The 27,668-nt window shown below is 35.6% G+C and overlaps 3 protein-coding genes across 3 annotated transcripts; 2 read left to right on the top strand and 1 right to left on the bottom strand.

The window, feature by feature from the left end:
* Nucleotides 1-2,987: 2,987 nt before the first annotated feature.
* On the top strand, nucleotides 2,988-15,942 carry LOC113501538 (helicase sen1). The gene is made up of 16 exons (XM_026882721.1): nucleotides 2,988-4,374; nucleotides 4,459-5,593; nucleotides 5,725-6,544; nucleotides 6,791-6,951; nucleotides 7,056-7,190; nucleotides 8,039-8,277; nucleotides 8,368-8,476; nucleotides 9,408-9,569; nucleotides 9,678-9,823; nucleotides 9,933-10,052; nucleotides 10,513-10,646; nucleotides 10,730-10,874; nucleotides 11,881-12,124; nucleotides 12,358-12,514; nucleotides 12,611-12,794; nucleotides 14,315-15,942. Exons 1-16 carry the CDS (start codon nucleotides 4,192-4,194, stop codon nucleotides 14,477-14,479), a joined length of 4,239 nt encoding a protein of 1,412 aa, XP_026738522.1. The 5' UTR covers nucleotides 2,988-4,191; the 3' UTR covers nucleotides 14,480-15,942.
* A 589-nt stretch (nucleotides 15,943-16,531) lies between these two features.
* Nucleotides 16,532-23,628, bottom strand: LOC113501537 (ubiquitin carboxyl-terminal hydrolase 36). Its single transcript, XM_026882720.1, has 12 exons — nucleotides 23,119-23,628; nucleotides 22,455-22,688; nucleotides 22,132-22,285; nucleotides 21,742-21,916; nucleotides 21,150-21,263; nucleotides 20,887-21,048; nucleotides 19,706-20,679; nucleotides 19,486-19,591; nucleotides 19,261-19,350; nucleotides 18,993-19,133; nucleotides 18,600-18,709; nucleotides 16,532-18,490 (listed from the first exon to the last, which is right to left on the bottom strand). Exons 1-12 carry the CDS (start codon nucleotides 23,387-23,389, stop codon nucleotides 18,454-18,456), a joined length of 2,568 nt encoding a protein of 855 aa, XP_026738521.1. The 5' UTR covers nucleotides 23,390-23,628; the 3' UTR covers nucleotides 16,532-18,453.
* Nucleotides 23,629-23,951: 323 nt separating this feature from the next.
* LOC113501532 (protein disulfide-isomerase TMX3) lies at nucleotides 23,952-27,250 on the top strand. Its single transcript, XM_026882715.1, has 8 exons — nucleotides 23,952-24,109; nucleotides 24,277-24,526; nucleotides 24,626-24,809; nucleotides 24,960-25,104; nucleotides 25,279-25,501; nucleotides 25,622-25,838; nucleotides 26,587-26,782; nucleotides 27,061-27,250. The coding sequence occupies exons 1-8, from the start codon at nucleotides 24,070-24,072 to the stop codon at nucleotides 27,081-27,083; spliced, it is 1,278 nt and encodes a 425-aa protein (XP_026738516.1). The 5' UTR covers nucleotides 23,952-24,069; the 3' UTR covers nucleotides 27,084-27,250.
* Nucleotides 27,251-27,668: the final 418 nt, after the last annotated feature.

Raw genomic sequence — 27,668 nt, 5'->3', positions numbered from 1 at the left:
ATAATGATAAAAAGCCGAGTCTCTCAAGTCAAGCCTCTTACGTACTTGTTCCAACTACATACTTACGTATATCTTTCAAAGCGATGAATCGGTGACTGAATTGATAAAGACTACACGCTCCAAAAAAACCAAATGGGTCCGAACCAAACCGACACCCATCATGGTATCGGTTTACTTAAGTTCCACTGTGCATACACTCATAACGAATAATAAAAAATAAAAAAAATACTTTTCTGGGTAGATACCTACTATCTATTTATTCCTAGCAACAAAGACCCTTTGTTGACCCGACCGCGTTGTTTTGCCATACAAATGAGTTCTAGGGAGTAACAAAATGGGGGTATGAAAAAAAAGATATTGTCCGATTCTCAGACCAACCCAATATGCACATAAAATTTCATGAGAATCGGTTGAGCCGTTTCAGAGGAGCTCATTTTCGTTGACTGTGACACGAGAATTTTAGATATTAGATTAGTAAAAGTCACCTCAGAGAAGTACCCTGCCAATATATTTACAGTAACCACTAACACATGACTTATTTGCCTTTAAAGGAAAGGAAAAGTTAGCAACTGTTTCTTTTTTGTTGCTATGTTCATCAATATACCATTCTTAAGAAGGTAGGTACCTTAACAACACCATGAGCAATAAATAAGGATGGTTCCTCGAGCAAGACTCGGCGCCAGGTCATAAAGCTCGGTCCATGCAGTCTTGGTTAGATAGAATTGAACGTTTCTGACTGAAGCAGAGCTGCAGACTGGCCGTCGTCTTAGAGTCGCGATCTTATTCCCCTGGATTATGATATATGGTCACTTTTAGTGAGTATAGTAAACAGTCCATACGAACGGCAGTGAAAAATTTTCCCATTTTTTTTGGAAAGAATGCTTTTTTCTGGGTCTGTATTGCAGACATTGGAGACCACTTCGAATAAGTTTTTATGTGTTTTTCACATGTTTATATATTAGATAAACTTGGATCCTTTAAAAATAAGAAATGTAATTTCCAATAAACCAAAATTTTTTCAAAATCCGTCGTTCGATAGGTACCTACTGATAAGGTTTTATATTTATGGTTGGTCATTGAGTGCACTTTTCACTTTTTAGGCCAAAACCGATAAACAAAGCATGACGCGAAATACAAGTAACATAAGAACAGAATCTTGAACAACCCAAAATGTGTTAAACACTGATTGATCTTTCTCACTTTAGTTATAGAGGTTAACAGCAAAAAAGTTCTTCTACCATGATTATTGGATTTATTTTGCTATTTTACGCTGTTCTTGTATACATAAATAATACAGCGAAGGATTAATTTCAACATGGTGGTGTAAATGACCGAATGGTACATACTTATTCAGGCAAAATTTTAATACAGAGAGTTAATTATAACCTTGACAGTAGGTATAGCTAAATCTGCATAATAATAATAAAATTATTCTTGCTTGTGGCCCTCGTTAGGCTGTTACCTAAGATTATTCTATAAATATACCTACTACAACAACTTTAAGTACTAGTCTTTCATTGTAACCGTTATTTTCGTATTCTAACCGCTATTAGAATACAAAACTTTAATTGCTCGACAATTTTACTATGGCTACATTGCAAAATTTGTATTAAAAATATGTTTCTTCTGCATTCAGTAGTAATAAAAAAGCGATGACGCTTGAATATACTATATTTATTATGAATAGGTTTAAAGGAAGAAATGTCCCTAAAGCCGTATGTCCTCTACAGACAAGTACAGACTCAAAAAAAGGTTGCTACCTAAATCCCGTAGAGGGTCACTCTTTCGGGGACTCCTAGCTCTTTCTTACCTTGACTGGCTGGCTAGAGAGAGGTCGCTAGAGCTACATGTTTGCGGGGTGGAAGTGTCTAATGACGTAATAATAAGGAAACTCACTCCGTGTATGTGACCCGCAATGGTGAATTTATTTATTTTAATCAATTACAACGGTGAAAAACCAATTACAGCAATTAAAATAAGTGAAATAAGTGTCGCACCTTTCTACATTCCTTTTTTTGGCCAGGCGGGGAAATCCTCATCGAAACCCACTCACTCGGGGGAGGAAATGGGCAGTGTCAGACTTTTACTGACTTAACCTGAACAGCCGTGCTACATCATCCGCTTTTTTGTGTCGGTGTATGGCTATGCGTTGCAATCCTTCATACACCGACCGCGGGCGTCCACCGGCCAGTAGTGCGGGCCGGTAGGTCACTTTGACGTGTTGTGTGGAGGCCGACGTGTAAAGAGCGTCGGCCTGTTCGCCTCATATTGGGACCATGTCCATAGGACCGAATGTGGCCCCCGCCGTGGGTCCTATATCGGACGACCGATACCCCCGTGCCGTCGCCCAGAATCCTAGTTAGGGCGCGGCGGGAGAGAGCGTTCATGCCTCACGTCCGACGGTGCGGTATGCCCTGTTGGTACCTCTCTACACCCGGGTAACCTATCTCACTGATGTATCCCCCTGCTGCTTATCGTACTAGTATAATAGCCCATTTTTGAGCTGGCGATTCATCACCTGAATAAATAAAATGGAATAAAAATAAAATACCTGCATAAAAAGGAATGATAACATAATAATACCAACAGCCCTAATTAGCTTAATCTCCACAAATTACAATAGTTTTGTAGCTAATTTGGGTCGTCCAAGTCTATTCTTTTATAGAACAAGGGTGGATGGCCCCTGGTAGATACCCCTTCATAATTTATATTAAGGTTACAACAAGGGCCTCTGCATGTTGGACCTGTCTCCCCGTGCACGCCTTTCAAAAGGACCGGGTCTCTTCCCATGAAGTTAACCCGTGAATGGAAAGAGATATAAATAATAATAATAATAATAGAATATTCCACAACTTTCACACAACGCCATCTAGTATCAAACCAAGCAAATACTAGATAAATATACTTATATATTATGAACATACATATTATAGAAAAAATACACCAGACACAGAACAAATGATCGTGTTCATCACGTAAACATTTATAATGTGTGGGATTCGAACCCACTAACCACAAGACCTACAGGCCAGTCATCATACGTATGATAGATACGCCGAAACTCGCTTCAGCTACGCGCCGCCACGAGCCAGCCTTTTTTTTGGTTCGGCGGGGGAATGGACACCCAACTCCTCGGGGGAGAAAGCGGGTAGTGTCAGACCGACATTGACTAAACCTGAACCGCTCTACAGGCGCCCTGCATTTTGACGGTTCACGGCAATGCATAGCAATTCAACACGCAAAACATGAGCCTGCGTTGCATTCAGGCGCCTATTATTGAATATTGATTACCATACTCGGCAGTGTACTTTGATTCACTTATTACACAGTCATAATATCATTATCAAATGACTGTTGCATCAAGACTAATAAGCACAACCCCAGCATAAGACAAGTGATAGCGGACGCTCGTATTTCTGAAGAAACAATATCGATACAAACTCGATAGAAACAAAATCGAAAGAAACAAAATCGATAGAATGAATTTAATTGATGGAAGCATATTTTTTTTCTAAAAATAAAAAATACATAAATAGGATACGTGCTTAATTAAACACCAAAATATTCGGGTGAGAGCTAAACTAGTTATTTTATAACCTGCGTACAGTGCCGGATTACGCCAGCGTTCCGTGACTTGCCTGTAGCAATTTTGGCCAACGGGGCCCTTGCCTCTAGGTTCTAAAATTTTCCTTAGTCCGTTGGTTTTGCTGCTACCAACATGTTTACAATGCAGGGTAAGTACCAGAAACTTGTGCTGCAACTTTCTATTACTGTCAGACAGGCCCATCTATTCGTGAAGCTTATAGCATTTGCTAATCATGGAACGTGGCTACATGTACCATGTATGGCTCATATGGCTAGCTTTATTTTGTGATAATTGAAATTTACAAAAATCTGAATTGTCTCGTAGCCCAAAAAAGTAAACAACCGATAATCTGTATAGTCTGTGGATTCACCAGCCGTGTGTGACAGTTGTAGACAGTATCAGCGCCGGGCGCCCAAAACAAAGATTTTCAACTTCTAAAATGTCAACCACACTCAGTCAATTCAGGTGTCACTGTTTGCCCGTTAAAACTTTGTTTTGTTAATAGTTTTAACTTGAAGATTGTTGTTTATTTGATTCCTAAGCCGAAGACAATGCATAATTAGTTTGTGTAGTAACATAAGGTTCATTTAATAAACGCTATAAAAATGACTAAATGGAAGCTTATTCGTCTAACGTTTGGATCTGAAGAATTCACGCTCTCAGACGGAGATAGAGTAACCGTTGGTCGAGGCAATAACAATATCATAAGTCTATCAAGCGCTGTAATATCTCGTAATCATTGTGTTATAAACGTACTAAATAACAAAGCTTTCATCACTGACTTGCAGGTAAAACTTTCTGAAATATAACCAAATAATTATTCCAAGCATAAACAGTCAGCATAATGTTAATAATATGAATTATATTTTTAGAGTTCAAACGGAGTATATGTTGGCACCACCAAAATCCCTCCAAATACTCCATTTAGCATAGAAGACTCTGATGTTATTGGTCTGGGCTGGACCACAGGAGCTCCTCTTGTAAATATTAATGACAGTGAAAAGTATGTTTTCAAGTTAATTGAAGAAAAAAATAAGTTATCCATAACAAGTAAAATAAGATATCAAAGTGAAAATGAATTGGATGATATTGAATCTCAAATTGCTAAATTAGATGGTTCATTAATTGATCCCAAGAGTACAGTAGAACAAGAGAATTCAAAATCTCCTGTACTTAGTTACAAGGGTCCTCTTAAACGGAAGATAGACATAAATAGCAATAAAAATGTCAAAAAAGAAGGGTCCCATGACAACAATAATGGTGTCATTTATGTATCAGACAGTGATTGTGAAACTCAAATTAAACAAACTTATGAGGGCACCAAAAAACAAAAGCTTGAGGCTGTATGTGAAGAACCGCAGAAACAATTGCTTAAAGAAAATGACATCAAAAATGAAAATGATTTAGAACTTGAAGCATTTAATGTAAAACAAGAATATTTAGGATATGATGAACCAATACAAATTGATAGTGAAAGTGACAGTGAGTCTGAACAATGGTTATTGAGATTGTCACAAAGTTCCCCGGGAAAACCTTTTATCAAAATGGCTAAAAGCCCCAAGTCAAAACCCGAAGTCAAACAAGATGATAGTTCATATAGCCAATTGGATGATTTTGTATGTATGAATAATTTAATCTTTGAGGATGATGGAGAACTTTATGAGGATGATATCATTTCTGTTCCCCAATTAAGTGAACATAAAAGTAATGAGATTCTTGATAAAGAAACAGCTGAAATACTGCAAGAAGTAACAAATGTAAATAATGAAAATGAACTTGAAGAATTTTCGGATGACATCATTTCTATTGCTGATCCTATGTTATTATATAAAACAGACCAATGTAACAAAGGACCATCAGTAGATGAAGCTGATGGATTCACTAATAAAGTTCCAAAAGAAATGCACAGTATAAATAAGTCAGCTGCCAATGATACTATCAAAAGGACACAGTTAATAAAACCTAGGGCTCATTCAACTAAAGGTAGAAATCACTCAGTTTCAGATGGTATGTACATTTTCCTATCTACTTTCTTCACAACGTTTTTAACTTGGTGGACTTTGAATATTAGAATTCCTAATATGGAATTTCTAATATGAGAGCTGAATAAGTGTTATTAAACAGTCTTTTTTTTTCAGTTAAGTCAAAGGGCTCCTCATCTAAACAGAGTAGAGTAGAAAAATCGTATCAAAAGCATGATTCTCATTCTCTCAAAGAAGAACGCAAAAAGAAACTCAAAGAAATAGCATGTAAAGATAAAGAATCTGAAGAAAAGACTAATGGCGATTCTTTAGGGAGTAGTAAACCAGTAACTAATGTCAAAGTTACCACATCTAACCGCGGCGCCTTTTTAACAGAAATTGCACAAGCGGTAGGTAAACCTGTTAGAACAAAAGATACCGATAAGAATTCGTCAATCTCGAAAGAAAATAAAAAGCAAGAAACTGTTCATAATCTTGAAAGCAAGGACAATGAAACTATAAATACAAAAGAAAAAAGTAAAGGTTCTAAGCAAAGAGACCACAAGACAGAAAGCAAGACTGATATTATGACATCGAAAAATACTTCTGCGCATAGAGAAAAAAGGGTATCCCTTAAAAGTCGGAAGCCATTAGAAAATTATGAGAAATCATCAAAGCCCATTTCTAAAGTTGAACCAATGCAAGTGGAGAAACGAAAGAAGAGTGTTCGATTCTCTGAAATGGCACCACAAGTGTTAGTTTATCAAATTGAACCTGGCAACAGATTAAAAAAAACAAGCTTAGCTAAAACACTAGTGGATGTTCGACAAGCACCTATATTTTCTTTGGAGAAAATAACTCTTATGAAAATCCTGCGTTGGAATCCACAGTGGTTAGAGGAACAAGTACACAATAATGATCCACCTCCAATTTTGGGTCACAATAATACACCTCTGGCCATCTTCCACTCGTTTGTAAATCATAGTCAATATGTGCAGTAAGTTCCTTGTCTTTGCTTATTTCTCAGTGTCAATTGGCAGTTAGGTCATCTCTGAGAGTTTTTGGAGTATTCAGCAGTGGAGCTTTTTGTTCTGCAATCTTGTGTCTGATATGCACATACTTTGATCCATATCAATATCATGAGTGATTAGAATGAGTGTTCATGATTGTTGTATGTTTCATATTTTAATGAGAATATTGATATAAATGAACACTAGTGTATATATATGCCTTGTATTTTCAGATTAATTGGGGATTTGCTTCTTATGGAAATATGGGAGTGTTTAACTATAGCGTATACGAAAGCACATAATCAAAATAATAGCATACATATGACAGTAGAATCTCCTCCACCCATACCATCCCAAGAAAGATACTTTGATCTATTTAATATTAGCGTGAGCGGTAAGTCCTGAATTACAAATACTGTTAAAAAATATTTTTTTGGTTTTCAAAAAAAAAAGAATGACCTTGTAAAATCATTATTATTTTTCCATGTTTTATTTCAGTTTCTGTCCCATCGTCGTCTACAAAAAATGTTCCAAGAGTGGGAGAAATTTTTCTCATTGCTTTTGGCCCAGAAAACGCAAAAACTAGTCGGTTCTTTTTTGTGCACAATGTCAGATGCCTTCCATCACCTACTGGTAAGTAACAGTACATTAAACTAGCTTTGGCCCGCGTGGACTAATGACTTCCAGCAGAATTTGGGTTTTTCACCTTTTTCATGGTCTGTAGATTACATAATGTGTAAACAAACGTTTCAAAAATCAAATTGTCTATTTCTGTAGTGGGCACCAATGTCTAGGCTCATATATCACTAATAAAAATACACTGTCTGTAAAATTGCCAACTATCTGACTCAATGTTCCATGAGATACAGAAGAAATCCAAAATACCTGTGTTAAAGCTCACATGCTTCACTGGTAAAACCTACATACCAAGTATCAAATGAATCCATTAAGAAATAATAAAAAAAGCAATTTACGAGGGTGCATTGTTTTTCATCCCTTCAGGGGAGAATCTAATAATCTCTGTTATTGGTAGCCTACTCCTCCCAACAAACTCACTAACTATTTCAGCTCTACGAACAGAAGTTTCGGCTGTGCGTTACCTGTCAGTCAGTCACTCAGTAACATCTCTGTCTCTTCCTTTATGTTCTTCAAGAATTAAGTAGTTAGAGTATCAATCGTTGATCGCTAGATAAGATCTTCCACTGCATAATCCTAACTGATTTTGGCCATAATGGGTGCCGGCTAGATTTATTTTTAATTTAACGTTGTTTATGAAAGATTACAATGCACTGCCATGCACCGACAAAATAACGCGGATCACGTAGCACGGCGTTTTCGGTTAAGTCAGTAAGAGTGACACTGCCCGTTCTCTCCCCCCAGGCATGCATAATTTGTCATAACCCACTTGAACTGTTGTCCACTAAGGCAACTTTTGATTCCTTTCTTTGCCATTCAATATATTCTCTATCTCTTCATGACAGGTAACAGACACGCATTCTACAGTGTGTCGCTGCAAGCTACTTTTACCGAAAAGATGATGTTATTGAGACCAGGAGAAGTGATGAAAGCCTTGAATCTAGCTTACATTAACAAAGAACTGATGTTATTCGAGGCAATGGCTTATCTGGCTGAGTCACCTCTCAGTGAGGCCATACTTAAACCGGAACCGCACCATTTTATAACTGTTCAACAAAATCATTTACTCAATTTTCAATCACAGGTTTGTATTTACCAGAAAACATGCATTGATCGATCATACTTTGATGGACAATGAATTTATTTTTTATCAACCATATTTTTTCTGTTGCAGTGGACAATGGCTCTGAACCCTAGTCAGCTGATTGCAGTAAGTTCGTCTGTGTGCGCTGCCTTGAGTGATAGGCCTTCCATACAAATGGTTCAGGGGCCACCTGGCACCGGTAAGTATTACATTTATATATTTAATCTTGTGGTTTTAGAGCTCGGTTGTATATGACCATGCTCTTGGTGTCTATACACCGTGATTTTTTTGTCGTCTTTCAAGAGCAGCCCAATTCATGGGTACAAAAACTTCCATTCCGCGGCGGTATAAATTGAGCCTTACCAGTTTTCTTCTCCATTACGGTTCAAAACGCAGCTTCAAATTTATGCGGAGACAGTAATAATAATATGCTTGTCTACCAAAAATACACAGAGCCGTTTACACGGCTCGCTTTGGACAGCAACTGTAAAATAAAATAATATATGACGTAAAAAGCTTGACTGGCACCATTTTTAAAACTTTATTATTTATTTATTTTCCATTCGAGGGTAGTCTCAACACTAGTCGACGCTTTAAGGCGTCGTTGGCGGCGTGGGTGTAACTTTATAAGTAAATTTGATGAGTTAATGTTTAGTTTTACGTGTCCGATTATACTATAGCTCAATGTTTTAATGCATAATATAGTTGTCGGAGTCAATATGAAGAGTTTTAAATGTTCCTGATTCAGAAAATTAACATTAGCTAAGTTTTGTTCGTCATTAAAAGTTGAAATGCGATGGACGCTTTAAGACGTCATTGGCGTCTCGATCAAGTTATTGAATGACGCTTTAAAGCGTCCTTGGCGGTCAAAGGGTCAATTAAACAATGCAGACGATATCAGCGTGACACTCAGGCTCATATTAATGCAAATCTCATAGATCGTGATAAAATGACTACGAAATTCGTTTCCCGGAAATATTATCGTCCGTATGCATACGTAACATATCTTGCAATGACTAATGCACTCATAGTAAGGTAACAACCAAATCAATTAAAATTAGGGATTGTTTTTCTTTTCATAAACAAAAAACGTCAATTACAGGTCTATAGGATAATATTTTGTGTTACAGGAAAGTCCAGTGTAATATGCGCCATCGTCATGTCTTACTTTTACAATGCGCAAGGCAAAAAACAACAAAACAGAGGGAAAATACTCATTTGTGCTACTAGTAACGCCGCTGTAGATGGACTCGTCATTAGATTGTTGAACATGAGGCAGAGCTTACCAAAACGTAAGAATATTGTTTTATGGTAACAATGTACTTCAAGGTGTACTTGATAAATATGTCTCATGGAAAATGTTTTCATAAATGTAAGCATATTGTGTGTTTTGGTCGCAGAGGAAAGGTTCCGAATGGTGCGCGTGGGCCGCGCAGAGGCGATGCACCCTAAAGCTTGCGACATTAGCTCTCAGCAGCTGGCCACGCGAGAACTGGCCAGGATACATGCTGAGCAGCCCGCAGCACCCGCTGGACTCGAAGAAGAGGTAATTGTATCCTGAATAGACTAGATATATAAGAAAATGTCCATATTTAAGTCATATGCATATAGGATATGTTTTTTAAGAAATATCTCATTATTGTAATACTTTTCAGATTCAACATATAGAAGCTAAAATAAACATGTGGAAGACGGCAGCCCAAGACGCTAAGGACCCCGCCCGTGTAAGCTACTGTCAGAAACGCGTCTCTGAGCTCCTGAACCGGATGTCACTGGTAAACAATTTGTTATCAATACAAATCTTTACTAATATATAAAGCTGAAGAGTTTTTTTGTTTGAACGCGCTAATCTCAGAAACTGCTAGTATAATATATTTTAAGCGACTTAAAAAGAGGTTCTTAGTTTGATTGTTTGTATGTATGTTTGTTTATTAATATTATAAGCTGAAGTTAGTTTTTGTTGGATATTTGAAAAAAAAACAACTAACAAGCCCAGTTATTGAGGAAGGCTATAGAATATTATAACCACTATTATCATTAACTAATAACTATCAATATTTCACTCCTGATTTTTTTATTTTAAATGTATGTAGAATGTTATTTCCACCAAGAAGTAATTCAATATCGCTAAACAATGTTTAGCGGGTCAGCTAGTATCGTATCTTTTCTTTTCAAATATCCTTTTCGACACTACATTTCTCATTTATTGTACCGTAAATTGTTGTTTTCTCACAGCTACGATCAGGTTCCGGACGAAGTGGCAGCGAGATCAGACCAGAACAATTAATTCATGCCGAAAAACGCATTATAGAGGGCGCTGATATCGTTGTCACAACTCTATCAAGTGCACAAAACCACAAAATGAGGGGGTCAGTGTAATAACAGCTTGAACTATAACTATACATGATAATCTGATTCAAGTGTAGACTAAATTTTGTTTTATTGGTTTTAGATTGAAGCGTCGAATAGCCTTATGTCTTATAGACGAGGCTGGGCAGGTAATCGAACCGGAGACCCTTATACCACTCACTCTTGATGTGACCCGGTTAACGCTTATTGGTGACCCACAGCAATTACCTGGCTACATCTGTTCTCAGGTCAGTAGACAACCTATACGTTGTCCATTCGTTTATTTTCTTTTTGACAGTTCACGCCTCTGAAGTACGACATTACAGTAGAACAATATTTTTAAATAAGAGTAGATAGTTTCTTGACGGGTAACGCCCACTTAGAGTTTGGCATAACCTGTAACGAAAAGAATCAATTTTATATAATAATTGTGATGATATTTTTAGTCAGAATCATTTGAAATAAAAATATATTAAAATGCCAATGAAAACAGTTAAATGTATATAGCTATTATTAGGATCGTATGTATTTGCTACAAATTAATGAATATAATATGAGTAAAGGTATATGGTATGAGCCAGTTTATATTTCAATTGTTTTATTGGCTTGCGTTGGCATTTCGTTAATTTGCCGAGAGTGATAGGGCGAAATATCTATAAATGTTATTGATGGCTGTTCAAGTGATAATAACAATTCTCGAAACCATTTCTCATATACTTCGGAATTCATTTCCTTGTGCAATGCATGGAACAAAAAATAAAATACGAATAAAATAAGTATTAAATCGATTAAAACTTGTTCAGAAATAAAATCGTTTGTTATAAAAAATCGATTAGATAACGCATCAGGCCATCACTATTTGATTCAGTACTCGAGGTGTCAAAAATAAAAATAAACGAATGGAAACAGTATAATAACATATCAATATCTTTATTTTTTGTAACCAAACAGTCTTTTACATACAATGTTGATTCTATAATAACTACATAGCTAAACACAAACCCATACGTACTATGTCGCAAGAACTCAAAATGTTTTCACATATTGAAGTTTAGCCTAATACACATGATTGTCACTGTCGTTAAAAAAATGTAAGTTATGTATGTCAGTATGTACGTGACATTGAATTTGCTTAAAAAAGAAGACAGTTTGGCTACCGTTCTATAGTACTTATACATCAATGACTGGAAGAATTCGTTTTATCAGTAACCCCACATGTACCGACTATTCTGATAGATAAATAAATGTTTTCAGCGAGCAAAAAAGCATGGACTCAGCGAAAGTCTGTTTTCTCGCCTAACGTCTTGCACGGAGCATTGGCCGTCTGGTGGCCCAGTAGTATTACTCAACCAACAGTACCGCATGCAACCCGACATTGCGGATTATCCTAGCAGAGCCTTCTATGGCGGGAAAATAAACACTGTTGCTCCGCGGAGACCGGATCTGCCGATACCTACGTACAACATTATTAGCATACCAAGCGGTGATAAAGGGCAAGGTACGCACAGTCATATGAAATATTTAATACCAGTTTTCCAAATTTTTTCAAAATTGTTTCTAGTCCATAAATATTGCATAAATTAATTCATAGGAATTAGCATACATACATATTAATTTATAGACATTAATATGTATAATTTATAGTAATAACAATCAAGTTACTTTTAATTACCCTTTTTGCTGACATTTTATTCAATTGTATTCGCTGAGATCATGACAATCTCTCAACAGGTTCATCTGGGGCTAACGAGATGGAAGCATGGGGCGTGACTAGGCTGGTGATAGCTCTGGCAAATATAGTGCGGCCACTGAATCTAACTCTAGCGGTTATAACGCCATACAACGCTCACAAAGAGCTTATTAGGAAAAATTTAAAAACATTACTACCGTAAGTTCCGTAAACGTCATATTATTATGTTAATCCATACTTTTATTCCATTGCATTGACGTTTGACAAATGCAATACATTATACTGTCTTTGCAGGGGCGACCACCAGGCGGAGGTGAACACTGTGGACAGCTTCCAAGGCCAAGAGCGTGACGTGGTGGTGGTGTCGCTGGCGCGCAGTCACGGCGTCGGCTTCCTCACTGACGCCGGCCGCATGAACGTCATGCTGACCCGAGCTAAACATGCGTTATTTATCTGCCTTAATCCAAATGCCATGATGGTACTAATATTGTATTATTATACCTTTCTATCAACTGAAACTGGCAACGGGAACATATTATTATTATTTATATAATGTATATTAAATAAATATGTTCCCGACCCAGTTCTCGAAAATCGTCATGTCACATTGTACTGGGTCTATCATCACTGACAGGACTATTATTGTAGCCAATAAGCCTGATATAGTGGTGATAGATCGATCAGAACGTCGAGCAATGATTGTTGATGTCACCATCCCCCATGACGAGAACCTCGTGAAAGCGGAAAAAAAAGAACAAATGAAATATTTGGATTTAGCTCTCGAGGTGTTCGACTTGTTGGAGGTAGACTCGGCAATCATTGTCCCGATAGTCGTGAGTGTCAATGGCTTAATAGCCAAGAGCCTCGACAAACACCTTAGGAGGCTCTCGTTGGGCGTCTGGGTCATGGGTTTGATTTAGAAAGCGGTTCTTCTTGACACAGCGGCATCGTGAGGACTAGTGAGAAGGTTCCTCTCTCTGGAGCCCTGACCACCGGCAGCTTGGGCCCTGTTCCCATTGCCGATTGGACACCATTTTTTATATTTTTAAATATACGAGGTGTGTTCAAAAAGTAAGGTGACTTTTCAAAATTTCGCGGGCAAATACTACGTACTTTTTATTATCGATTTTTTTGTTTCGTTATGCTAGTACACTCTTCCCGAACATCTGTACCAATTTTCAAGTAATATTGCATTTTTCCGTTTGGTTGTGAGAGGTGTAAAAGTTATAGGTAAGTGTTTTGCTCGGCGATTTCTTGCTTTCGAAAAATATCGATCAAAGCAATTGTTCCGAAACACTTGAAAAGTTGAAAATGGAATACGGTGAAATTGTTCTGAGTAAAAAAAATGCCAATGACGAGCCTCGCTCTAGACGCCCAAACACGTCAACAACTGATGAAAACGTTCAAGCAGTGAAGAAAATTATTTCGGAAAATCGTCGAAGCGCTATCAGAGAAGTTGCTGAGGTTGTTGGTATATCACTTGGCTCGTGCCATGAAATTTTACTAACGTTTTGGGCATGAGAAGTCTGTCAGCGAAGTTTGTTCCGAAATTGCTAAATTTTGACGAAAAGCCCCTGCTCCGTCTTTGCTTGTGTGAGATTTTTTTGGCCAAAAACAACATCAAAATAGTGCCTCAGCCACCATATTCACCAGATGTTCCCAAACTAAAGAGACCTATGAAAGGACGGAGGTTTGTAACGATTGAAGAGATAAAGACTGCATCGCTGGAAGAGCTCAAGGCTATACCGAAAAGTGCTTATGAGAAGTGCTTTAAGGATTGGAAAACCTGTTGGCATAAGTGTATTATATCTGAAGGGGATTACTTTAAAGGGTACAGCATAAATATTGATAAATTAATTAATATTTTTTCTTAAAAATGCAAAGTCACCTTACTTTTTGAACACACTGTGTCTGTTGTTTTATGTATATATTTATATAAAAATATAATGAGTATGTTTATGTTTAAATAATAATACATGATAATATATTTTATTTCAGAAAAATTGCCTATGGAGAACTCTCATAGAAGATGCTCAAAAAAGAAACATGTACAAGACACTGCCTAGCAAAATGTGTCAGCCTATTACTTCGGCACAAATAGCGAGTGACGAAATTCTGAAACATATAACAAATCAAAAAACAAATTACCACCCTCATCGTTAGACTAACTAGTATATAAGTACTATGCATACTATGACTGAATTGTATGAGCTTGGACAAATTAACTCTATTAAGGAAGAAAGTTGAAATACCCACAGAATACGTTTTCATTCTATGGTCAGCATAGACCTCATGCTGCATGGATTCATTTCTTTTAAAATTATCATAAAATGAAGATTGGTAATCTGTTACTGCCAAATACTGATGCTATTCTCTGATTAATCTTATTATATTATAGTAGTTAGTTTTTCAACACATTACTAGTATACTCTATTCATATATTCTACCTAGTTGACGAGTCGTCTACCTGTATACGATACCGGCACGGATCTTGAGCGAGGACCTTCAACGTCGCAGTTTTTTTGGGTCCCTTTTGCGGTATGTAGTGAGGCGCGGGGCGGGCCAATCCGGATTGGCGTTTTTTATTTTGTCATAAGTGTACGATGTGCAAAACGATCCCCACTCTTCCGCCGAACGGTCAAGACCCGTGCCGATAACTATATGAGTCTACGAGAACTGGCAGACCGTAGGTATACATATTTTTTTTCAGGTCTTTTATAGGAACCTGACAGAGCATAGTTTTTTTGAGATGAGTTGTTTTTTTTACTTTTGTTAAGTTTTCATAATTATTCTGTAACTTCCTCAATTCCAGTGTTCATGTTTTATATGTTAGAGGTTGAGTTTTTACCTTATTAGTCACTAAAGGATTATTTTTAAACGACCAGGCAAATTTTAGCAATACGAGCTTAAGAGCGAATAAAAAATTACATCCGTGTAACGCCGTGACAGGAGTTCAATTATTGAACTCCTCCAAAACATCTAGATTGATTCTTATGAAATATTTCAGTGCATATTGGGTAGGTCTGAGAATAGGACAACCTCGATTTTCATAGCCCTATAAAATTAATTTAAAAATGTTCTAAATAGCCTAATAGACACACTAACAGGACGATGGTCCCTAAACCTACCTAGTTCCGTATTCATTCTAGCCTTTTTAAGAGGGGTAAAAACTGTCTGGTCGTTAAAAGTAACCCTGAATTAGGATAAGTTACCGCTAGCTTGTCTTAGCTCAGCAGCATAAGTTTTAAAACTGTTAATTGCAATTAATGCTTAATTTACTCCCAATACGCTTTTGCTGTACGTATAAGTATAATTTATACATTGTTTAGTACTTTACATCTGTTAGAGGGAACGGACTTAGTATGTGATTACCATTTTGACTAATATAAATGTCTCGTTACGAGTACTGCATGTATTGTCATATCCTCTTACTAGTGTTGTAGTTTTATGTACATAATAAGCATAAGCCAATAAAATAATGTTGTATTGATATTCTTTTTATTTATTCCATCATTGGGATTTCAAAATAATTTGCCTACTGAATTGTTTTTAAAACGTTTTTTTATCTCTTGTTAAGATTTAAAGTGATATCTATGAAAATATATAGCCCTCGGCATTCTACCTTGTGTGCAATTTTTATTTTTATTAGCTTACCGTCCGCGCGGATGTCGGTCTTCGCGTGGATGGTTTATTTCTCCATTTTGAGTAGCTCTGACAATGACATCTTATTGATATCTATTGGACCCAATTACGGATAGGCCTATAATAATTAAGGAGCTCCCTCTATTGAGCTCGCGTTCTGTAGTATTTTTTTGAAAATGAAATGGTCGCACTGAAAAGCACGGTTTAAAATTACTTGCATACAATATTAATTCCAATAAGAATTACAGTTCGCGGTTCTACAGAACAACGTCTATGGATATAACTGAAAAATTAGCAGGGAGTGCTATTTATTTTTTCAATATTTTCATTGTACAGAATTGACCCTTCTACAAATGTGTAACTTAAAAAAAAAAGAAATATTTTGCACTTTAATATAAAACTAAACTAAAAATATTAAAAGTTTTAAATAAGATTTTAATATTTAATAACTTTGAAGACCCCATTTCACACTCGCACTCAAGCTCGTCACTAGCTGGCACTTGTTTTAAATATTATGGGTAACACACGGAACATGTTGTAATAATAAGGGGTCATTAAATAAAACATACTCAGTACTGTGATATTTTTGTTTCTCACTTTTATATTGCGCCGAAAGTTATTTCACTTGCTTTTTAGAGAACTCATAAGTCTTCATCAAAATGTTTTATAGGGCATTTTGTAACAGTTCTTAACTTTCAATTTAGTAAAGCAGCCATTTTATAATGTTTATGAACCACTATTGTTCCAATAATAAGAAGAGATTTAGCTATACAGACAAATGGCAAGATCTCTTCTTTAAAATGGAACAATCTCGTAACACTTTACAAAAGGGCCCCCTTTGTATCACAACCGCGACTTCATTTGAAGAAACTTTATTCTCCCTTCATGGTAATATACATAATTTATTTAATTACTGTTTATTTTGAACGCAACAAGCGTATTTAATGGTCACTATTGAAAATTAAAGTATACTAAAAATATGCTAACGAGATGGTCTCATTCAGTTTAACAACTTTACTATTTAACAAACATGTGACGGTGTTTACATTTTATTGCTTTACTTTTTTATAACGGAAGCTTACTTGGAGGTCATATTCTCTAAATACACAGAATAGTTTAAATCGTCAAATAAAATTCCACTCTTGTACTACAATCACACAGACTTAACACTATCACCAATACAATTTTCAGGTAACACATAGTCAAATGTACGATAATGACAGTGAACAGTACAAGAAAGGCTCAAGTAACTTTAGTCTATCCAATAAAACAATTAAGCATTATTTTGTAAATAAAACTAAATAATTACATTTATCTTCTGAACTAAGCAACATCCTCGAATAAGACGGGTTCAGCCTAATATAATCATCATCAAAAATCTTATATTTTGTACACAATTATAAGCAAAATACAATATCTTTGTAATGACTACAACTATATACTACAGAATATAACGAAGAAGAGATAAAGGTACTTAATCAAAGGACATCGTAAGGAAGTATGTGAATAATAATGAGTACCTATTTCTTCACTAGGGAAAAATAATTACATATTTAAAAGGTAACAGTAACTAAAACAAAAACATAATTACTTTCAGTCATATTACAGATACTGCTGCGGGGTCAACAAAAAAAAGTAATAACAACATGAGCAGTGTTTAACAAACTCATTTTATATCAGCTGCCCCCGTCTCTATTTGTCTAAATATATTCCATAAAATTCAAAATTTACAATGTATATTAAATTATAGATACATAGGTATAAAATAGCGTATATAATAGCTAGCGGGCTCCCTGTTACCATCGGCGTTGAACTACTCAAAACCATGTGGGGCATGAATGTAGACAACAATGTTCAATAAATAAAATGCTTCAATAGTAACAGTCCCCGTCCATCGCTTTTCCTTAGTATAACAAAAACACTGCTTTGTAGACTTAAGGATTTGCGCAAACTTTTGCTCTTAGGTCAATGTGTACGTAGATTACTTATCGCATGGAAAAATCTATACTTTATAAGGCTTGTAGATATAAATAAGCTTAGTCCTTACTATATTACTTTTGCGCCAATTTATAATAACATTATCCTTAATTCAATGGAACCTAATATTTTTTTAATATAAACTATTTGCACAAATATTCCCTCCGATTCGGTAGAAAATATGCCACGCTATGTTAGTAATTCTTAAATCACAACATCCAAAATTTGGCTACAATTACTATAGATAATAAACGTCTCACGAGGGCACTATGCGCATTCACGGGTAAAGGCTGGCAGTAATTAATGTTACTCTTCATTATTTTATATTTCGCTACAAAAATAATAATACTAACATGTAATTGCTCGGTTTGGACTGTATGGCCGGTAGCAGAACAATAACTTCAAAAATGACGTAATTTTATCTATTTTTCGTATCTATGAATGCTTATTTTAACTATGAGTTTTAAGTCCATATGTTATCTATTTACACAAACGAGTGAACACCAGACAACCGCGGGTCAATGATGTCTTGGATAGTGGTGACCATTACTGTACCTGAAACAAATTATATTTGTGACTTCATTGATACAATCAAGTACCTACTAGTTAGTTCAAAGATTAATATTACAAATAGATTAGACAATATTTTAGATTGCTAATTTACCTGTTAAATCTTTTGTACTTGTTGTTGTGGTGTTTATTAAAGTGATGGGAAGAGCGTCGTTCACTTCGATATTTGTAATTTCCATTCCAATGCGGTTTGTTTTGCTTTTCCTGTTAACAAACAATACATAATGAAGGTTCACCATTATTATTAATTCTAGACTTAGTTTGAGCTTTAGGGAATTAAAAAGTTAAACAAGGAGTCATATAACACAAACATGGATGAAATTAATAAACAACCGATTTATTTTAGTATTATGTTAAAAAACATATTAGCGATTTTTTTTAATCTTGGTGCTTTTGTCTAAAAACTTAGTTTAAAAATAATTTGTGGCAAAAATGTGAGTTTAATTTCAGTTAATACTATATCTATATTCAATTATATTTTGTTTACCTGAAAGGGATTGTATCCATTCCTACTATTATTAAAACGGTTGTAATTATGAAACTTTTTCACTTTCTTATTACGCCCTCGATCCATCTCATCTGTAGCTTCTGAGGCCCGTTTGCGCTCTTCTCGCCGCTCATCGAACACCTGTATGACCGGTTTAAAACATTAAAGTATCTAAAAAACTCAGTACATTTTTGTACTTTTTGTGGTATGCTTATCTTCTGAATCCAATACTTTGGTTACGAGTTACTGATCTATAAGAATGGCTGACCTGTCGCGAGAGAGCACTGTGGCTGCCATTCCAGGAAGAGACAGGAGCTCCATAGCCGCGGTGCGAGGCCGTCTGCAAGTGGCGCAGGGTCTCCAGGGGCGCGGCGGGGGGCGCGGGCGGGGGCGCGGCGGCCGGCTCGCAGGGCGCGGTGGGGGGCGCGGCAGGGGGCGCGGCGGGGGGCGCGGCGTCGGGAGCGGGCGCGGGCGACGCCGGCGCTGCGCCCGCGGACCCCGCGCCCGCCCCGCTGCGGTCGCTCAGTGGCGACATGCTACTGACGCTCGTGTTCGGACTCTGTTCGTTCTCCGCCCGACGCTCCTCCTTCTCTTTTACCCTTCAAATGTAGATTACTGTTAGTTATTCCATAGAATTGACATGAAATGAGCATTATGAGAAATTTAAATAGGAATTACCAAAAATGTTTAGGCAGTGTAATTTGTTGACTTACTTTTTGTTGGTCACTCCATTGAGACTCGGGCTGAGCAGGGGGCCGCTCTTCTCGCTGGACACGGTCCAGGCGTGGTGCATGCTCTTGGTGGTGACGACGAGTGCTCGCGGCGATTCACAGCGGCTAGGTTTAGGCCGGCTTTTAACCCCGTCTTCGCTCAATCTTTCATTTCTTTCATCGCCACTTGATTCAGAATCGTATGGAACTAACCGTGAACCCATGCAGCCATTCCGCGGTGATAGTCCAGATGAATCACTTCTGTTCATTTGCTCTTCCAACTTCTCTAATGGAGACTTAGGTGTTTTCACAAGTTTGCTTGTGGAAGCAGTTTTTTCGATCCCTTTTGAATTACTAATGACTAATCTGAGATCTGAGTCGCTCTTTGGCAGTTTAGGTTTTGATTGGATTTCATCGCCGTTTTGGCGCTTAATTACCAAAGTTGGTTTTTTATCTTCTTCTAGTTTAATGCCTACTTTATCGACGCCATTTAAAATTTTTGGAGGTTGAACTAATTTCTCCACTTCACCATTTTGTTTTACCACCCAAGGTTCAGAATTAAAACTGCTTGACTCAGTTGCCTTGCCTAATGTGCTGTTTAAAATAATAGGTTTCACATCAGGCTTCGCAATTTCTACTGCAGTGCTGTTTAGGAGAACCGGCTTTCTTTCTTCACTTCTGTAGAAAGTTTGTTTTAAGGGACTCTTGTCTCTATTTAGTATGTTATCTGGGAGCTGTGGTCCATAAACAACACTTGAGGTAGATGCGGCGGAAGTAGAAGTTTCTTCCATAGTATTATCTTTTTCAAAGAACATAATATATGCATTGGTGCCCAGCACAGCTGACAGTGGCAGTGGTCGCACACAGCTGTCATCAAATTGGTAGTAATTGCCATTTGGTGCCTGACCTATTGCAGTGTAATGACCACAATTCTGTGATGGTCCCAGATGTGTGACTAAACTGACTAATTTATAAGACTGCAACAAGAAATTGCTCATTTAGTTCCCAATCTTCTATGATTAGATTAGGTAATTACAAAAATTAAACAATCTTGGTGTCTCTTTTTTTATAAACACCTAATAATTGACAAATAAACAAATGGTATACATATATCAGAGATATATTTGGTTTGTTGCCAAGGACTCTAATCAGATTAAATTAAAATAATTTCGATAAAAACTTACCAACTGTTGATGATTTTTGTTGTACATGTATTTGTTAAGAGTGATCTTTTTCCTAAATTGTACATGTTTTGAGAGTTTCCCTCCAGCTAATGAAAACCGTTTCAGAGCTATGCAAAGAACCATAGGCGCTCGTTCCACAAAAAACTGTTTTGTAGCCGATACCTTAAAAATAAATGATCATAAGTTACAGCTAAATTATTATGTTCATAACATTGTTTATAATATGAAGGGTTTACGACACATATTCTTTTTAACATTATTACCTTCTTATTGCATGCCTCACATTTGTAACCCAAATCTTCCAATCTTTCACGTGAGAAGAATGAGTCTAAAGCTTCATCTAGTGTAGAGTGTTTTCTTATGTCTAAAAGTAAGTCCTGAAACAAAAAAATAGTGTAGAATGAATTGTCAGTAACATGCAGACAAGTCTGGACCTGTGGTACTTTTTGAGTGAAAATAGCGGGATTTTTCCGTGAGAAGCGGGACATAGATAAGTTGATGCTTGATATTCCGCGCGCAACATAAGCAAACAAGTGTAACTTAACTCCGCGAAAAATTAATCGACCTTTCGATTCGTATTTGGAGTGAATCCGCCCCGGGCGACGGTGAACCACGCTACGCGCCACTGGTTTTAAACAATAGTCTGTGTGAATCCTACGAAAGGCTTACGGTCAAGTTCTCTGCGGAAAGCGGGAACGAGCCTATCCCGCGCGGGAAATTAAAATTTGATATAAAAATCGGGACGTCTGGCAACGGCGGTAACATGGTTAATGCTTTTAGCTAGTTTCTGTGCAGCCTGATCATCACAAAGATTGGTAAAATAAGATGAATCCCATTACATATTGAAATATTTACCTGGAAATGCTGATAAGTTGTTGACAGGTGGTGACATGCTAGACATCTCACTGTAGAGCGCAAATACCCACCAAGAATCTGATTCAAAGGAGTTGTCTCTTTACTGTACTGATCAAATTTGTCAGCATTTATAAATCGGTTTAAGTAGCATTTTTCCATTGCCTCCACTAAATATCTGCAATAAATTTCAAATAAAATTAATTTAATGTTCTTTAAACTTTTAATGCTTTTTTTTAATTGTATATTTTGGCAGGATTTCTTGAATGATTACTACACAATGATTTCAATCATCACTTTTTGTGCTTTGTTGTCACAGACACTTTGTGTGTCAGAAGTAAATGCATAATACTGCAATAGGTTTTAAAAGAATATTTAATAAGGGTTCTTTACCTTAAAAACTCATGTGCATCTTCTTGTCTGCCAGGAGTCAAGTGTCTACATATGAGGCGTAGCTTAGAATACACCTGCCAGGGTTTTATGGGTCCTCCACCGCCTTTTTGTGTGGCCAGTAATGTTAACCGCATACCACATATCACACAGGCTTCTATAACGCACCGATTAGAACATTATTACATTGATTCCATATAAATTGAAGTTGAAAATTTTTCAAAGTTATTGATACCTATTATAATAAGTGATTTTGTCAACTCTACATCTACATATTATTATTTACTATTCCATTTAATTTATAATTTTAATAGTTTTAAAGTCACCTTGTTGGTTGCATTTCTGATAATGTGCTTCTTCCATGACCAGCCAGTTGGCAAGGGCAGGCACATGGTACAAAGCCTGCAAAGTGGAGTTCAAGTAGCATGTGTTCCCCACATTTTGCATGCCGGTACCTGCTGTCCATGGCTCACCATTTGGCCACCCCAAGTGAACTTTTTCAACAGGAAATAAAACTCTTTTTGGTTTAGGTAAGCCTTCTTCCGCATTTTTAATACTCTCTGAAAATTTTAAAAACAATAAAAAATATACCTTTATTTATAATGTTTCTATGTATTAGTTTAAGTTAGTCTTAACCACTACCTCTGCGCTGTAATATATATATTTAACACATAATATTAAAAACAAATTTGAGTAATACCTTTCACTATTTTTTTAATATAGTATACTTATTAGAGCAAAATTAAAATCTTTTGTTCCCACACAGCTATTTTACATAGTTGTAGTGTAATATTTAGGCCTATATCAAAAAGATATAGTGATTCATATCTTTCTAAAATTATACATACAAGAGAATAATCAGCCTGTATATTATTCCCATGACGTTTATTGACAAGTAACCATAAGATATAACCTACAAAGTGATCTTATCGCGCGTGTAGATAACAAATAACTGTATACTTTCTATAAAATTGTTTTATTATAAGTTACCTGATGATTGGCCAGCAACACTGCACTCTTTTTTGTGTAATTTATTATCATGTAATGATTTTTTAGGTCGGATCACCACGTACTTAGATTTAAGCCCATCAAGAACATTGCTTTGATAATCACCAGATTCTTCAAACTCAATCTTAGAGAGAAGAACACTTTTCGCTGACGAATAAAGTCTACTGTCTAATAAAGAAGAGCTTTGAGGTTCGTCAGGCGTAAGAGATAAACGCAATGCGCTTGTTACTGGGTCGCAAATGGAAGCGGGCATTTTACCTCCAAAATTGCACTATCACGTTATCAGAGCACAGAGCACTTCATAATTTGAGAAACAATCTTAAACGCAGTATTGACAAAAAATCGACAAAACTTCCTATATAAATACCCTAGACATGTGTATTAGAAAATAATAATGCTGTAAAAGGAAAACGAAACGAATCAAACCGAGTGATCCACGCACGACGACAACCAGCGATGTTGCCAGTAACATTAGTCATTCAATAAATTACTCGTTCAACTTTCGTCCATAACCTAACAAGATAATTTTATTTTACTGGACACCGTGCAGTATGCACCGGTTTGACCCGGCCATAGATGAAAATGTAACCCGGCCTTAATTAAAGCTTTCAATAACTTATAATCATAAAGCGGTTAGCAAGGATATATTTTTGTTACCTTAATTAGCTACATATCCTACATTTATACTAGCTACATTATACAAAATATATCATTACAACCTTAACATTTAATAAAAACACCCTAGCGTTTTAAAATCTGTGCCAATATCTACATTCTCCAAATCAAATGAATACGGAAAAAAAGACAACAGTTGCTGTCAAAATTTGTACATATCGATTTGGATGAATTTTGAAAAAGAAATTCGGCGTTTATTTAATATGATTTGATAATAATATTAATTTGTTCTAATAAACTAAGTAAATTTCTGTAACCATGAATTTTTTTACTGCACAGTGTTTTATGTTTTTAACAGGTCTGTTTACATACTTCTTAGGATATAATTTTAGAGATTTTATAATTTGATTTACTAACCATGCGTTCATGCATTGTAAAGCTTTGTAGTTTGTGAATTGAAATTTTAACATTATTTTAATGTATAATTAGGATTAATGCAAGATATTATTTTTTGTTTTGTTACAGTTCTCATTGTTGTTTCTTCATCTAGAGTCTTAGAGTTAAGTGACAAATTCGTCGATATAAGTAATGAAGGCATGTGGTTTGTGAAATTCTATGCACCGTGGTGTGCTCACTGTCGCAGAATAGAGCCAATATGGGCTCATGTAGCTCAATCACTCTACAACACTCCTGTCAAGGTAGCAAAGGTTGATTGCACTAGATTTACTGCTGTTGCTGCTCATTTCAAAGTTAGAGCATATCCTACCATTATTTTGTAAGTATAACTGAAGAACTTTTATTTTTTATTAAATACACACAATTATCAACAGTGTTGTATAAAACATTATATACCTATATATACCATTTTTAACAGCATTAAAGGTCCCTACCATCATGAGTATGTTGGAGAGAGAATTAAAGAAGAAATGGTGAACTATGCTCTTCGCATGTCTCAGCCTGCAGTCCAAAGAGTATCACAAGCTGACAGTCTTGGTTATTTAAAAGAGACACATCCAGTCTTCTTTGGATATCTTGGGAAACAAAAAGGACCTTTATGGGTAATTTAAATTATTTCTAGTCAGCTGTATTTCAGAATTACTTGAAAAACAATATATGTATGCATCTGCCTTGTATTTAAAAAAACACTCAATTAAACTGTACTAGAATAATAAATGATGATTTCTTAAAATTTATTGTTTCTTTAACAGGAAATGTTTACACTTCATGCTGAAAAGTATCAGCCACATACATGGTTTTATGCCATGTCACACGAATTGCTGAAAAATGATGTGAAGATTCCTAATGAAACTGCTGTTTTTGTATATAAAGAAGATGATGCTTACTTCTTTGAAGGTATATCAGTGTGTAATGACTGCTTAATCTCATTGATTATTCCTAAAAATTGACACTTTAAAACCATTCTCAGTATGCACATATATTTGTTGTTTAATTAACCTATTGCATACATTTACTTTAGTTGTAGAACTTATATAAAGTAAATCGAAGTATATCGAATTCATTTTGCAGCTGATCCAACTGTTTTTGAAGATAGAGAGGCCTTAAATGTAACACTAGACAAATGGATTAATTCAGAGAGGTTTGGTTTATTCCCCAAAGTTACTAGATCAAATATAAATGAACTTATGAATATAGAAAAGTATATTGTAATAGCCATTGTATCTGAAAACAAACTCAATGAAATCACTCAAACTGAAAGAGACTTTAAAGATATGATTGAAAGCATCATCAGGTAAGTTGAAACCAAAATTTAATTATTCTATAGTTAAATACAAAAAAAATGCATGTTAGATTCATAGAGCTGTTTGTTACATTATTTACTCTATTGACAAGGTATTCTTCAACTTTACAGGAAAAGAAAACGAGACCTTCATGACAAGTTTCAGTTTGGATGGATGGGAACTCCAGATATAGCAAATTCAATAGCTATGTCAGAATTAACAGTACCTCATTTATTGGTTTTGAACGCCACTACTGGCCATCACCATATGCCTGATGATGATCCAGTCCTCATGACACCAGAAGCAGTATCCATCTTCCTAGACCAAGTACATAACCAGATGGCACCGGTATGAAGAAGTTCATTTATTATTTATAAAAGCCATGTTATTAAAAAAAATGCCAGTTATTCTATACTAATATTATAAGGCTGAAGAATTTGTTTCTTTACTCCAATGCTCTAAACTCAGGAACTACGGTTCCGATTTTAATAATTATTTCAGTGTTAAATAATTGATTACTGATCATGCTAATGTCATTAAGTACAGAGTAGCAATGAGAAATGTTACAAAAACGGGAGGATTTTTATCACTTTTGTGCGTACGCTGCGACAACGGTCAAGGTTACTTAAAAATCATGTATGATGGAATTGTTTCTCTTAAAAAGATAGTCCGCCACAGTGTATATCTATATTTTAAGGTTAATTCACCATAACCATTTTTATTACAAAGGCTTTTTTTTACACATGGTGTTAATCCTTTCGAAATAAAAAGTTAATCATTACAAGTATTCGATTTTAAACAAAGTTGCCTTTATACCTTTTAATTTTAGTGAATATCTCATTAGTTATCACTGATGAGTATTGTTAACATAACTGCCGCTAAAAAAATATTGATGTTGCACGGTAGGGAGGTCGGTTAGTGATTAATATTAGGTATTGTACCTTATATTATTTTTTAACATGTCTTTTACGATAACACAAAAAAGAGTTACCTATTTGTAGAAATCCTGCATCATATCTTTGATGTCGACGCGCGGAAACGAGTAGGTATAAATACAACTCATAAAATATAATCATTAAAAATATATTACTTTCAGACTTATGGAGGTAACAGTTGGCCTGTACGAATGTATAGAAGTTTTTATGAAGCACGGACCACATTGACAAATATGTGGCGTGGGAACCCAGTACTTACTGCACTTGTCTTTGGATTACCTCTCGGATTCTTATCTCTTATATGCTATTCAGTCTGCTGTTCTGATATACTTGATGCAGAAGAAGAAGAAACTCAAGGTAATTAAAAGTAAACCTGCATAACTATATTAAAACAAAATGACGAAACAGCTCTATTGTAATGAAAATTAATATATTTTGATAACATTATAAAAAAACTAAAATATTGAAAATTAGCCTTCGTTGACATTTAATTCAATAATTCACCAAAGGAGTCAATCATACTTTCTATTACCCCTTATAGTTAATTTATCGAATAATCACTGTATTCACAAGTAATCTGATCTGAATCTGCTATATTATTATTATTTTGTTAAAATGTTTGTTTTATTTTCCAGAAACTCATGAAAAGAAGGACTAATAGGCAGATCTACGTTTTTGTTACAGCATTGGAAATAGGACGCGAAAACAACGAAATAGTAGTTTACTTTTCAAATATTATACGCGTAACTCTCGCTATGGTTCTTAAATTATTTCAATCATGATCTCTCACACGATTTAAATTTGTAACTTGAAGCGACGTATGAATCAAGGAAAAATTCATAGTGCATTTATGTTCTAAGAAAGAGGTAGGCGTTAAATTCTCTAATGTATCTTTTAACTTAGTAATAAGTCTCTAACTCCAGTGTCCTAAGGAAATAACGTTATTTACCTAATCAATCTTCCAAAAATAATTTTAGGTTTTGGTGACTCTGGTTTGTCCAAAATTTTATCTATAATAGTATTATCCTTACGCAACTAACATGCTTATCTATTATTTGTGTGTTCATGTTCATTATAAAATTCTAATTCTATGATTTTGTGCCCTAAAATTAAGAATTCTGTTCAACAACATACTGTGCTTTGAGATAGATTATTTATACAGATTATTCATTTTTACATTTTATTAAAAATCTAAACTAGTTTTTAATGAACTATCTAAATTTCTTTCATAAAAATTATTTGC

The sequence above is a fragment of the Trichoplusia ni genome, chromosome 15 (assembly GCF_003590095.1).
Source record: "Trichoplusia ni isolate ovarian cell line Hi5 chromosome 15, tn1, whole genome shotgun sequence".
Lineage (NCBI taxonomy): Eukaryota > Metazoa > Arthropoda > Insecta > Lepidoptera > Noctuidae > Trichoplusia > Trichoplusia ni.
The sequence above is the reverse complement of the archived record's forward strand: the minus strand, read 5'-3'. Positions and strand labels throughout refer to the sequence as shown.

What these genes read in the sequence shown, in the direction of transcription:
- LOC113501532 (XM_026882715.1), top strand. Translation starts at nt 24,070, where the DNA reads ATGAATTTTTTTACTGCACAGTGTTTTATGTTTTTAACAG. An exon ending in GTGTTTTATGTTTTTAACAG is followed by an intron (nt 24,110 to 24,276) that starts GTCTGTTTACAT and finishes GTTTTGTTACAG; the next exon opens with TTCTCATTGTTGTTTCTTCA. An exon ending in AACAAAAAGGACCTTTATGG is followed by an intron (nt 24,810 to 24,959) that starts GTAATTTAAATT and finishes TTTCTTTAACAG; the next exon opens with GAAATGTTTACACTTCATGC.
- LOC113501538 (XM_026882721.1), top strand. Translation starts at nt 4,192, where the DNA reads ATGACTAAATGGAAGCTTATTCGTCTAACGTTTGGATCTGAAGAATTC. An exon ending in ATGCCTTCCATCACCTACTG is followed by an intron (nt 7,191 to 8,038) that starts GTAAGTAACAGT and finishes TCTTCATGACAG; the next exon opens with GTAACAGACACGCATTCTAC. An exon ending in TACTCAATTTTCAATCACAG is followed by an intron (nt 8,278 to 8,367) that starts GTTTGTATTTAC and finishes TTTCTGTTGCAG; the next exon opens with TGGACAATGGCTCTGAACCC.
- LOC113501537 (XM_026882720.1), bottom strand. Translation starts at nt 23,389, where the DNA reads ATGCCCGCTTCCATTTGCGACCCAGTAACAAGCGCATTGCGTTTATCT. An exon ending in GATGCACATGAGTTTTTAAG is followed by an intron (nt 21,917 to 22,131) that starts GTAAAGAACCCT and finishes AATTTATTGCAG; the next exon opens with ATATTTAGTGGAGGCAATGG. An exon ending in GCGGGGCGGGCGCGGGGTCC is followed by an intron (nt 19,351 to 19,485) that starts GCGGGCGCAGCG and finishes GCGCCCCTGGAG; the next exon opens with ACCCTGCGCCACTTGCAGAC.